The following is a 12,595-nucleotide window of genomic DNA, read 5'->3' as shown; positions in this document are numbered from 1 at the left end:
TTGTGGCTCAAAGTAGTAGAGAACTAGCCTTGAGCAAAAGGGACAGCTTAGGGACAGAGCACAGGCCCTGAGTTCAAGCCCCACAAACAACACTGAAAAAAAGAGAATTGGTAGACTGCACACCAATGCCTCAGGCCTCTAATTCTACTTAGGAGGCTGAGACTTGAAGATTTCAAGGCCAGCCTGGGTAGCAAAGTCCTTGAGACTCTTATCTCCAATTAATCACAGAGAAAGTGGAAGTGGAGCTATGGCTCAAGTGGTAGAGTGCTAGCCAAACACATGAAGGTCTGGGATGCCCAAGCCCTGACTCCAAACCCAGGACCAGCATCAAAAAATTAGTAATAATAATTGGTAATTAACCTAATCTAAATGCTCTTAATCTTATCATGATTAGTTCAATTTACATTTTTCTATTTTTAACAAGTCAATTCAAAACATACTCATTTGGCAGAGGCTAAAGGTGAGGCTTTGGTGTTTTAACATAACTAGCAAGCAAGTGACTGAGAACAGATGCATTCCTGATATTGATGTATTCTGAGTGATTGTCAATTTTACCCCACCAATCACTGGAAGTGTAATTCAAATGTAAGAGTACTCATCTATGAAGGTCAAGGACCTGAGTTCATTCCAAACTCCAGTATGAAGGGGAATTACCCCACCTCACATGGAACCAATTTTGAAAGATTATTAGGAAGAGGCCAAGTGACAGTGGCCCATGCCTGTAACCCTACCTATTCAGGAGGCTGAGTAGTTTCTACTGAGCTGTGGCTCAAGTGGTAGAGCACTAGCATTCAAATAACAAAAAGCCCAAAGACAGCACCCAGGCCCTGAGTTCACGCCCCAGGACTGCTTGCTTACAAACTATTTTGTTTATTTATTTTGTTTTTGTTGCCAGTCCTGGGGCATGGGCTCAGGGCCTGAGCACTGTCCTTGGCTTCTTTTTGCTCAAGGCTAGCACTCTACCACTTGAGCCACAGCACCACTTCTGGCTTTTTATATATGTGGTGCTGGGGAATCGAACCCAGGGCTTCATGTATACGAGGCGAGCACTTTACCACTAGGCCATATTCCCAGCACCTTACAAATTATTTTAAAAGGACAAAAAGAGCAACCATAGCTCAGTGCCAGTGGCTCATGCCTGTAATCCTAGCTACTTAGGAGGCTGAGATCTGAGGACCTCTCTTTGAAGGCAGTAGGACCAGGAAAAGCCACGAAACTCATCTCCAATTAACTACCAAAAAACCAGAAGTGGTGCTGTGGCTCAAAGCAATAGGGAGTTAGCCTTGAGCAAAAGAAGCTCAGGAACAGTGCTCAGGCCCTTAATTCAAGCCCCAGGACTGGCCAAAAAAAAAAAAAAAATCATAGAAGCTCTAATGTTGACCCCCTTTTTTCTCCACAAAGAGAAAAATATTCATTCTTACCTGCCAATAGACCCTACTTTTCTATACCAATGTAGTCATTCATATAGATGGGAAGATTGAGACTTGCTTCTGGGGCTGGGAATGTGGCTTAGTGCTTGCCTAGCAAGCATGAAGCCCTGGGTTCGATTCCTCAGTATCTGAGTTCAAGCCCTAGGATTGGCCAAAAAAAGATGACAACAGGCTTGAGGAATACCAAATATTACACTATGGCTACCAACACATAAAAACCTTTTTTTACAGTACTTGATTTGTTAAAGGGGCAAATGCCCAATTCAACAGTCCTAGCCCAAAACCAGTATTTCCCATATGCAACCTCGAACTGTCCAATTCCTGAACAGTTTAAGCTCTTCTAGCACCATTAAGCAATCAGTATAAATTGATTTCAATTCTCTAGGGTAGTAATGGAGAATAGTTTTAGGTACTTGTCGACAGTATGCAAAATAAAAGGTAAGCCTAAGGCAGTAACAAAAAGAGAAGGACATTTGGAGGCCAACATTTAAACATTCAAAACCCAAAGCATTACAATGTCATTTCAGTTTCACACCATACACCTGATAAGTTTTAAGTGACTAATACAGGAGCACACTCTCATTTCCTTCCACACTCCCACACCTGATAACTTTCTTTTTTTTTTGGCCAGTCCTGGGCCTTGAGCTCAGGGCCTGAACACTGTCCCTGGCTTCTTTTTGCTCAAGGCTAGCACTCTGCCACTTGAGCCACAGCACCACTTCTGGCCTTTTCTGTTCATGTGGTTCTGAGGAATCGAACTCAGGGCTTCATATAGAAAAGGCAAACACTCTTGCCACTAGGCCATATTCCCAGTCCCTACAGGATTTTTCTGTCACCACAAAACCAAGTTATTTCATGTTATTAGTGAAAGAGGGAACACAGATGGAATTTTGGTGATTGCCTCTCTTCTCTCCCTTTCTACTACATCTCTTCCTTATGCTACAGTAAATCATACTTCCTCAACTTTCATAAAGGGGATACAAAAAGAGTAACCATGTGGCTCTGCCCTGAGTCCAATGTAGAACAATCAGGGCTTGGCAAAAACCCTCAGTACTCAAATGCCAATATGATTATCACTAACCTGTCATTTATTTGGAAGCTACAATCATAAACTTTCAAGTAAACTTTCAAATCAGTTCTTTTAAATGAGTTTAAAAGAGCTTCTGCCCCAATATACATCCCCTTTAGCTCAGCCAGTGTATTCAAAGCTTAAATTCCCACAGAACAGAAAGTATTCAAATGGAATTTCAAGTTTCTTCCCCCCAAGGGCATCAGAAGAAAGAAACTTATTTGGGGCCCTGAAGAGAGAAAGAGACTTTCATTACTAGTCCACCTTCATTTGTTTGACTTTTAAACACGGTGGAATAATGGCAAAGATGACCTTGAGCTGTACTCCTCATTTTATATCCCCACCTCTTCCCAACAGGAAAAACCCGTAAGACTAAATTTAGCTTACTATCTTAACTTTTGAGTTTTTCATTTCTCTTACTTCTGAAATCCTTGAATTTCCGATGACACACTAGGGCTAGTCCATATGACTCAAACTACTATTCAAAGGCCCTAGATAATGTTTTGAAAAATAAGTGGCTTAAATAACTAAGGAAAATCTAATGACCAACACCACTTGATTCTAACCATGCCAGCTATCCCCACAAAAACATAAAAACCACTGGAACCATGTATGTGATGTTTCTCTTTTTAAACATGTCATGTTTCACTTTTTAAATACTATATTAACTTAAGTATCTAGATCCAAAATGTAATGGGCTGAAGGTGAGATTAAAAGAAAAAAAACCGTCCAGGACTGACTGGACAAACACAGTAAATCTCTGGAAAATTATTAAAACATCAACTGAATAGGGGCTAAAGGTGTAGTAGCTCAGGGGTAGAGCAATAGACTAGCATGCTTAAAGCCCCAGCACAGAAAGAAATTAAGAGGACTATTAAAATTTGTACTCGAAAAACTGCTAAGTTAAAATGTTAAAAAATGAATGAGACTGCCTACATTCACAATCCAATCCAAAACTCCCAAGCCTCAGTTGAGTGCCTGGAACAAATTTCATCCCAAAAACGAAATTAAGAACATGTATTCTACGCCTGGTAGTCATAGTACAGTGGCTTATAAAAAAATAGGTACTTATTTGAAATCATTTTTCAGCAGGTCTCTCCGTGGGCCATAAAAGTCATTTCTTACAAACCAGCAGACAGATGCATGACCATTGTCGGGGCATAACTAAGGAGTCAAGGTTTCTGTTCCCAGCTTTGCGGTCGATCTATCTATCCACCAATACAGTGCTTGTGCAACCAGTAAAAGATTGCAGGCACTTCGGGGTCTCCAGGGACAGTCGAGGAGAGGGAGAGAGACTCTGCACCTCCCCCAGAAGACTGCAATGTTGCAAAGCCCCTCACCCTCCCCCCAAAAAACCCTAGCTACATACAAGGTGTGTGTCGGCCTGGGAAGAAATCCTACCGTAGCATCTCAGCTCGCCTCCATCCAAGGATGTTGGCTGTGATTCCCACCCCTGCCTCAACCCTACCGAAGACTAAGCCCCATCACAAGCCCAAAAAGTACCCCACCCCAAAAGGATCTCCTTTATGAGGCGATTCCACAGCAGCCGCCGCCCCGCACAGGGCCTCCGGGGAAAAGCCACCGCCCCCACCCGCCATATTTCCCTGAAAGGCGCCCGCGCTACGGCTCCCCGTCTCCACTCCGTCCCATGTGGCGGGTGTTTCTTCTCCCTTCACTCCACCCGATTCTCCCTCTCACATCTCAACCGTCCCAGAAGCTCCCCGCAGTAAAGCTCGCCCGGGGACTGCACCCGCCATCGCCCCCTCCCCCGCCCAGGGACTCGCCCTCCCCCCTCTAGCCGCCATTTTACAACCAACTCCTCCACCCTTTTCGCCTCGGCCTCCCGGCTCGAGACAGTCTGCGACTAAGGACACTGACCAGGTCAAATTACTAGACCTGGAGACTCCCATCGCTCCGGGAGCCCACACACGCCATTTCCTGCTCTCCGAATCCACGTCCCCGGGCTAGGCTCAGAGACGATGCCGCCATTTTGTCTCCTGATCCCGGGCCTCTGTGGGCGGCGGCAGAGGGTCCGAAAATTCCAGCCCCCCTTTGCCCCCCCAACTCACCGTCGTATCGCTCAGCCTGCTCGGCCAGCTTCGCCTGGTACACCAGATCTTCCCGATCATCCATAGCGGCAGCGGCTCCGGCAGGGTCTGCGCGACGGATGGAAGCGGATAGCGTCTCCGACTCTCTCTGCCTCTCGCTCTGCGTCCGGGCAGCAAAAATGGCGGCGCCTCGATCCGGGACTTCCGCCTGCGCACGCGGACAACTGCTCGGCTCTATGGCAACCGCTCCCTGGCAACTGGCGCGGGGGGCGGGACCTGGAGCTCCGCGCTCAAAGAGGCTGGAACCCACGAGACCCCCCTCCTGCATCCGCTCAGCCCGCGCCAAAGGACCCAGGCGGGAACTGCGACTGCGCGTAGGGACGGCAGCCCGCAGGGTGGCCTTTTGGCTGCTTACTGACAAGGTCGGCCTGGATTGTGTCTTGAAAGCCAAGGAGAGAGCCCGGGCCAGAACTTACAGAATGCGGGAGACTATAATTGTTTTTGTTTTTGCAATGGCAGACCTTCCTTGCTGAAATCAAGCCTTCTGCCCTTGCTTGCTCTCTCTTTTCTTACCTAAACCCAATCCTGGGCCATTTTCAGACCTCTTCAGCAAAGAATTGGGCCCTGCTACAGTACCACCGATGTCAAGGGAAGCAGGTGGGGCTCCAGTCTTCACACTTCAACTCACTGGTATACTAATCTTTTTCCTCTGTCTTTGTTTTTCCTCTTAGATTCTGCGTGGATAGGCACTGGGAATGTGTTAGAAATACCTAGGAGCCAGAGGTGTGGCTCAACAATTAAGCTCCTGCCTAGAAAGCTGGATGCCCTGCTGCGTTCAAATTCCAGTACTACCGAAAAAGAATATCAACAATTATATTTACAAAAAATAGGAAGGAAAAAGGGAAAGAAAGGAAAAGCAGGAATTGGCCAGGGGCTGATGGCTCACCCTGTAATCTTAGTTACTCAGAAGGTTGAGATCTGAGGATCACAATTCAAAGGGAGGAGAGTCTGTGACTCTTATGTACAACTGAGCACCAAAAAAAGGTGGAAGTGGAGCTGTTGTTCAAGTGGTATAGCACTAGCTTTGGGAAACAAAGCTCAGGGACAGTGCCCAGGCCCTAAATTCAAGCTTCACACGCCAAAAAAAGTAATGAGAGCCTGATGACCGATGGCTCACTTGTATAATCCTAGCTGTTCAGGAGTTTCAGGTCTGATGAAGGAGATTCAAAGTCCTTGAGGTTCTTCTCTCTAACCACCTGAAAGCTGGAAGTGGAGTTATGGCTTGAGTGGCTGGAAGTGAAGTTGTAACTCAAGTGGTAAAGTGCTAGCCTTGAGAAAAAAAACAAAACAAAACTCAGGACAGTGCCCAGAACTTGAACTCAAGCCCCAGGATCGGCACACACACACGTCCTATGATTTACCATCTATATAAACTTGGGACTTGCCAGGTGCCAGTAATCCTATGTAGACTCTTACCCCCAAATAACCACTCAAAAACTGGATGTGGAGCCATGGCTCAAAGTAGTAGAGGGCGAACTTTGAGCAAAAGACCTCAGGGACAGCGCCCAGGCTCTGAGTTCAAACCCTGAAACTGACACCAAAAAAAAAAAAAAAAAAAAAAAAAACTTCAGGAGAGCTGAATCTGAAGATTTCAAAACCAAGAGTTCTTATGTCCCAGGACAAGAGAAGATGGACATTCCAGCCTCAGGAGTTAACAGTCACCCTCCCTCTATCTTTCCTTCCATTCTCCCTGATTTGGGTGATGCCCCCCTTATTGGTAAGGGAAGACCTTTTTTACTCAGTCTACTGGTTTAGATTATAAACTCTTCTGGAACACCCTCACGGAAACACCAGAAATGTTTCATTAGCTCTCTGGAGAGTCCCTAGAGAAGTTGACATGTATGTGTTGACTTGGGTTTCTGGCTCAGTAGTAGAGCACTTGCCTAGTATATATGAGGCCCTGGATTGGATCCTTTGTGCTGGGTATGGTTGGAGAGACAAGAAAAAGAAATAACCATGCAAATCATATGCCAACAAATTATATAGGAAATGAAATGAACAAATTCCTAGAAACACACAAATTATCATAAATAACTCAAGAAATATGACTGAATAAACATATAACAGATTGACTCCTTAATCAAAAACCAACAATATAACAATGTGAATGTTTGTTTTACAATAATGAGGATTAAACCCAGGCCTGTGAGCTTGTCTACGCAAGTGCTCTAAGACTTGAGCTACAATTTCTACCCCATTTTTTCAATTCTAGGGATTGAACTCAGAGCCTTGTATTTGCTACTCGGTACTCTACCACTGGAGTCACATTCCCAGCCCTTTTTGTTCTTGTTATTGTTGAGTTATAGGGCTTCACTTTTTGCCCAAGCCACCCAAATTACAATCCTACCACCATAGCTAAAAGGACAGGCATGACTACCACACCTAGCTTTTTCTGTTGAGGCTTGGACTGGCCTCCAATCATCCTAATCTCTGACATCTGGAGTAGCTAGAACTCTATACCTAAGTCGTCAGTGCCCCGGTTGCTTTTTTTGTTTTTCAATCTGTCATGGGTCTTAAACTCAAAGCCTGGGCACTGTCCCTAAGCAATTTTGCTCAAGGCTAACACTCTACCATTTTGAACCACAGCGCCACTTCCAGTTTCTGGTGGTTAATTGATGATGAGTCTCACATACTTGGGCTGGCTTTGAACTGCAATCCTCAGATCTCAGCCTTCTGAGTAGCTAGAATTATAGGCATGAGCCACCAGTGCCCAGTGATTTTGTTTTTGAAATAGGGTCTTACTAACTTTGCCTAGGCTGGCCTTAAACTTGCTATCCTTCTACCTCTGTCTCCAGCATATCTGATATTACAGGCATGTACCACTATTCCAAACTACAGTGTGAATGCACTTAATACCCATTGTACTCTATGTACCTAATGTTAATTGTACTCCAAAAATTATTAAAATGATCAATTTTATTGTGGGCAGGGACACAGTGATCATGAGGTCACAAACAGTATGATATCACAATATGTCTAAGATGTCAAAATGGTGATGTGAGATCACAAAGGAAATATATCACAATGGATGTGAGATGTAGAAATGCATAATGGTCATGACTCACAATAGGGATAGAAGTTCACAATAGGTCTGTGATGTCACAAAGGTGATGTGCGCACCATGATCATGGGGTCACAAAAGGGATATGTCACAATCTGAGATATCACAATGTTGATATGCAGGCACAATAGTCATAAAGTCACGTGGGAAATGTGGTATCACAATGGGTCAGTGATATCACAATGAAGTTAAACTTGGGATGTGAGGTCATAATAGGTATGTGGTGTCATAATAGGCCTGAGGTGTCACAGTAGCAATATGAGGGCACATTGGTCATGAAGTTACAAAAGGAAATTATATCACAATGAGCATGTGACCTCAAAATAGCAATGAGATCACAAGGGCACTGTGAGGTCACAATGGGGGATATACCACAATTGTCGTGAGGTTACAAAGGGACTATGATGTCACAACAAGACTGCGATGTCACAATAGTGATTTGAGTGTACAATAGTCAGGAGGTTACAAATGAAAATATGTCACAATGAGACTGTGATGTGACAATGGTAATGTGACATCACAATTTTCATGAGGTCACAATGGGTCTGAGATATCAAAATGGCAATGTGAGGGCACAATGATCATGAAGTTACAATGTGGCTGTGATGTCACAAGTGCAATGTGAAGTCAGAATGGTCATGAGATCACAGAGGAAAGAAAGTGATATCACAATGGACCTATGACATCACAATACAATGTGAAATCACAATGGTCAGCAGGTCACAATGATGATATGAAATCACAATGTGTCTGTGATGTCACAATGGAGATGTGAGTGCACAATGGTTATAGGGTCACAAATATGTGACATCACAATGACATGAGGTCACAATAATCATGAGGTCACATGGGAATGTGATAGCACATTAAGAGCCATCTTTGATAAAGATAGTGCTCTACAATTTTAGTAATAGCTCCACTTCTGGGGTTTGGTGGGGGATTGTGGAAAGAGTCTTATAGGAACTGGGAATATGGCCTAGTGGTAAAGTGTCCACCTCGTATACATGAAGCCCTGGGTTCAATTCCTTAGCACCACCTACATAGGAAAAGCCAGAAGTGGTGCTGTGGCTCAAGTGGTAGAGTGCTAGCCTTGAGCAAAAAGAAGCCAGAGACAGTGCTCAGGCCCTGAGTGCAAGCCCCAGGACTGGCAAAGAAAAAAAAAAAAGTCTTACAGCCTCTTGCTCAGGCTGGCTTTGAACCTCCATCCTCAGCTCTCCACCTCCTGAGTAGCAAGGATTATAGGCATGAGACACCAATGCTCAGCTGCTTTGTTTATTTTTTAAACAAAGCCTTGATTTTTGCCCAGCTGGCCCAGACTGGGATAGCAGTCTTGCACCACTGTGCCCAGCTTTTACTATGGAGATGGGCACAAAACCCTAACAAGTAAGAATTAAGTGGGAAGCTGAGAATTGGTGGCTCACACCTATTATCCTAGCTACTCAGGTGGCTGAAATCTGAGTATCACAGTTTAAAGTCAACCTGGGCAGGAAACACTATGAAACTCTTATCCCCAAATTATCCACCAAAAGCCAGAAGTGGAGTTGTGGCTCAAGTGGTAATGTGACAGCCTTGAGCAAAAAGGCTCAAGGAAAGCTGGGCACTGGTGGCTCACACTTGTAATCCTAGCTACTCAGGAGACTGAGATCTAAGGATCACTGTTGGAAGCCAGCCCAGGCAGGAAAGTCTGTGAGACTCTTATCTTCAATATCTTCAATAAGCTATTCAGAAAAGGCCAGAAGGGGCACTGTTACTTAAGTGAACACAAAAAAGCTGAGGGACAGTCCCCAGGTCCTGCGTTCAAGTCCCAGGACAGGCAAAAAAAAAAAAAAAATATATATATATATATATATATAAATAATTAATTGGGAGAGACTATACGAAGAGGGCCTAACATTCAATAATAGCTATGTTTACTAATGTTTCTATAGTCCAACCTTGAGTGAGAATCAAAAGTTAGTGTCAGGGCTGGGGATATGGCCTAGTGGCAAGAGTGCTTGCCTCTAATACATGAAGCCCTGGGTTCAATTCCCCAGCACCACATATACAGAAAACTGCCAGAAGTGGCACTGTGGCTCAAGTGGCAGAGTGCTAGCCTTGAGCAAAAAGAAGCCAGGGACAGTGCTCAGGCCCTGAGTCCAAGGCCCAGGACTGGCCAAAAAATAAATAAATAAAGAGGGTGGTCAGTAGTATTAAATTCTGCAGAGACATCAAGCAAGCTTGCACTAAGGAAAAGCTATTGGATACAGCAGTTAGGTCATTGGTGACCTTCAAGAGTAGTTTCAAAAGGGTGCTGGGAGCCACACTGCTCTTGGCTGAAGCACAGGGAAGGTGAGAGGCTAGGGGGAAGTGTTCAGTCTCTTGAGAATGGAAGTGAAGAGCCAAGGGGTGATAATTTGTGACAGAGGAGTGGCTAAGAGGTATGAACAAATAGTGGACTTGGTCCACACTTTCACACCCTCTTCGAAGTCCACAAAGCTGGCTCTCATGCCTGGTTGGTTACAGGACTGCCTTAGACATGTAGAGATTAATTAAGGATAAGCTGCTTTACCTGCTGTGTTTTCTCTTCCTTTAAATGAGACTCTGAACAGTGACTTCAGTTCTCCCTGAAGTGCATCCAAAAGGGCTGCTTCCTAAGAAGCTGCTTTGAAAGCAGAAATATTAAACCCATATTGATCTCTGACTGCACAGTTTGTTCTCTCAAAGAGAATGCAAAGGACAGTTGTTGTTGATAGGGGACCAAAAATATAAACAAACATTTTTTATGATAAACAAACATGAAAAACTATACTATATTAGGTGGCTTGCACTATATATCCTGCATATCCCACCATTGCCCAGTTATGGATACTTTGTGCTCCATTGTGAATCCTTTAAAACAATCAGAATTCTGGGTCACACACTTAAGCATACTTAAGTGAGTCACTTAGCTTTACAGAAGAATTGACTTGAATAGAAACAAGAACTCTCCAGACGCCATCGGCTCATACCTGTAATCCTAGCTACTCACAAGGCTGAGACCTGGGCATCAGGGTTTGAAGCCCTGATGGCAAGAAAATCCATGAGACTCTTATCTCCAATTAACTACCAAAAAGCCACAAGTGAAGTTGTGGCTCAAGTGGTAGAGTGCTAGCCTTGAGCACAAAAGCTTAGGCACAGTACCTAGGCCCTGAATCCTAGTCCCAGGACCAGCACACACACAGACACATAGACACAGACACAGACACACACACACACACACACAGAAACAAAGATTCACTTAATTTGCACTGATTAGAACATGCATTACTACATGCAGGTAATAAACAATGAGAATCAGTAAACTGTAAGCCAGTAAGAATAAGTAAACAGTAAGCCAGGCTTTTCAAACCCCAATTTATGCTTCTTAAATTATATTTTGTTTTTAGCCAGTGGCTCAGGCCCATAATCCTAGCTACTCAGGAGGCTGAGATCTGAGGACCATGGTTCAAAGCTAGCCCAGGCAGGAAAAAGTCCATGAGACTCTTATCTCAAATTGGCCACCAGAAAACTGGAAGTGGAGCTGAGGCTCAAAGTAGTAGAGCACTAGCCTTAACCAAAAAAAAAAAACAACAACTCAGGGACAACACCCAGGCCCTGAAGTCAAGGCCTAGGACCTGTACACGCAAAACAGTAAAATAAAACAAATGTTAGTCTCAAGGCTGGAGCCTTGCTTTAATGGTAAAGTGCCTGCCTGGCAAGTGCGAGAAACTCTTGAGTACAAATCCCAGGACCACCAAAAAAGAAAATAAAAAACAACAAAAGAAAAAGAAGGTTAGGGGGCTGGGGATGTGGCCTAGTGGCAAGAGTGCTTGCCTCGTATACATGAGGCCCTGGGTTCAATTCCTCAGCACCACATATACAGAAAATGGCCAGAAGTGGCGCTGTGGCTCAGGTGGCAGAGTGCTAGCCTTGAGCAAAAAAGAAGCCAGGGACAGAGCTCAGGCCCTGAGTCCAAGGCCCAGGATTGGCAAAAAAAAAAAAAAAGGTTAGGGGTTGGGAATGTAGCTTAGCAGTAGAGTAATTACCTAGCATGCATGAAGCCCTGGGTTAGATTCTTTAGCACCACATAAACAGAAAAGGCCAGAAGTGGCGCTGTGGCTCAAGTGCTAGTCTTGAGCAAAAAGGAAGCCAGGGACAGTGCTCAGGCACTGAGTTCAAACCCCAGGACTGGCAAAAAAAAGGTTAATTTCCGTCAGCCAGGTGACTCTCTTGCAATCTCATCCTCTGGAGGCAGAGATTGGAAGAAAGCAGTCAGAAAACAAGCCAGGCAAAAATTCCAGACCCTGTGTAAAAAATAACCCACAGCAAAAAGGACTGGAGGTGTGGCTCCACTGATGAAGTGACCTGAGGTCAAACCCCAGTACCAACAACAAGAAAACAATGTTCATGCCTTGACACACATGCTCCTTCATGTATTTTTCCCCTAAAAAATTTTCAACTGTTTGGAGGAAGCCATACAACTACTTGAATAGCTGTTTCCAGATTCCTTCCCAAGCCTGGCTGCCTCACATGGAGCTGCCAGCCAAACAGACCCTTGGCAAACATCTGGAGGGCCGCCAAGCTAGCCCAGCTGTTTTACATCTTTCAATACCATTGAGAGGAACACTTGACTCTAGCTCCAAGTATTATTGCAACAAAGCTAGGATTCCTTTTCCAGAAGGCCCGCTCATGTCATGATCGCTCCAAAACAATTTTCCTTCCTTGGAAGACATGCTTCCAGACAAGTGCCCATGAGCTCCCGATTACCTTGCTCACCCGCAAGGAGAAAACCCCTTTTTCCATTCCCCTACACTGTTCTCTGATTGCATGGATTGGTGCGCTGAAAAGCCTATGATTGGTCCTTATGGAAGCCCAAGACTGGAGGATCTGGAAACTGTGCTGTGGTTGGTGCAAATTACAATGCTGAATT

General features: G+C 44.6%; 1 protein-coding gene across 1 annotated transcript in view; it reads right to left on the bottom strand.

Annotated features, from left to right (window-relative positions):
- Ywhae (tyrosine 3-monooxygenase/tryptophan 5-monooxygenase activation protein epsilon) overlaps nt 1-4,743 on the bottom strand; it is a 41,236-nt gene extending 36,493 nt beyond the window's left edge. The window contains exon 1 of the mRNA XM_048365485.1: nt 4,569-4,743. Within this exon, the coding sequence (XP_048221442.1) occupies nt 4,569-4,632 (64 nt within the window). The 5' untranslated portion in view covers nt 4,633-4,743. The remainder of the gene's footprint in view (nt 1-4,568) is intronic.
- Nucleotides 4,744-12,595: the final 7,852 nt, after the last annotated feature.

Source organism: Perognathus longimembris, chromosome 17, assembly GCF_023159225.1.
Source record: "Perognathus longimembris pacificus isolate PPM17 chromosome 17, ASM2315922v1, whole genome shotgun sequence".
Taxonomy (NCBI): Eukaryota; Metazoa; Chordata; class Mammalia; order Rodentia; family Heteromyidae; genus Perognathus; species Perognathus longimembris.
This window is presented reverse-complemented; position numbering and strand designations above follow the sequence as displayed.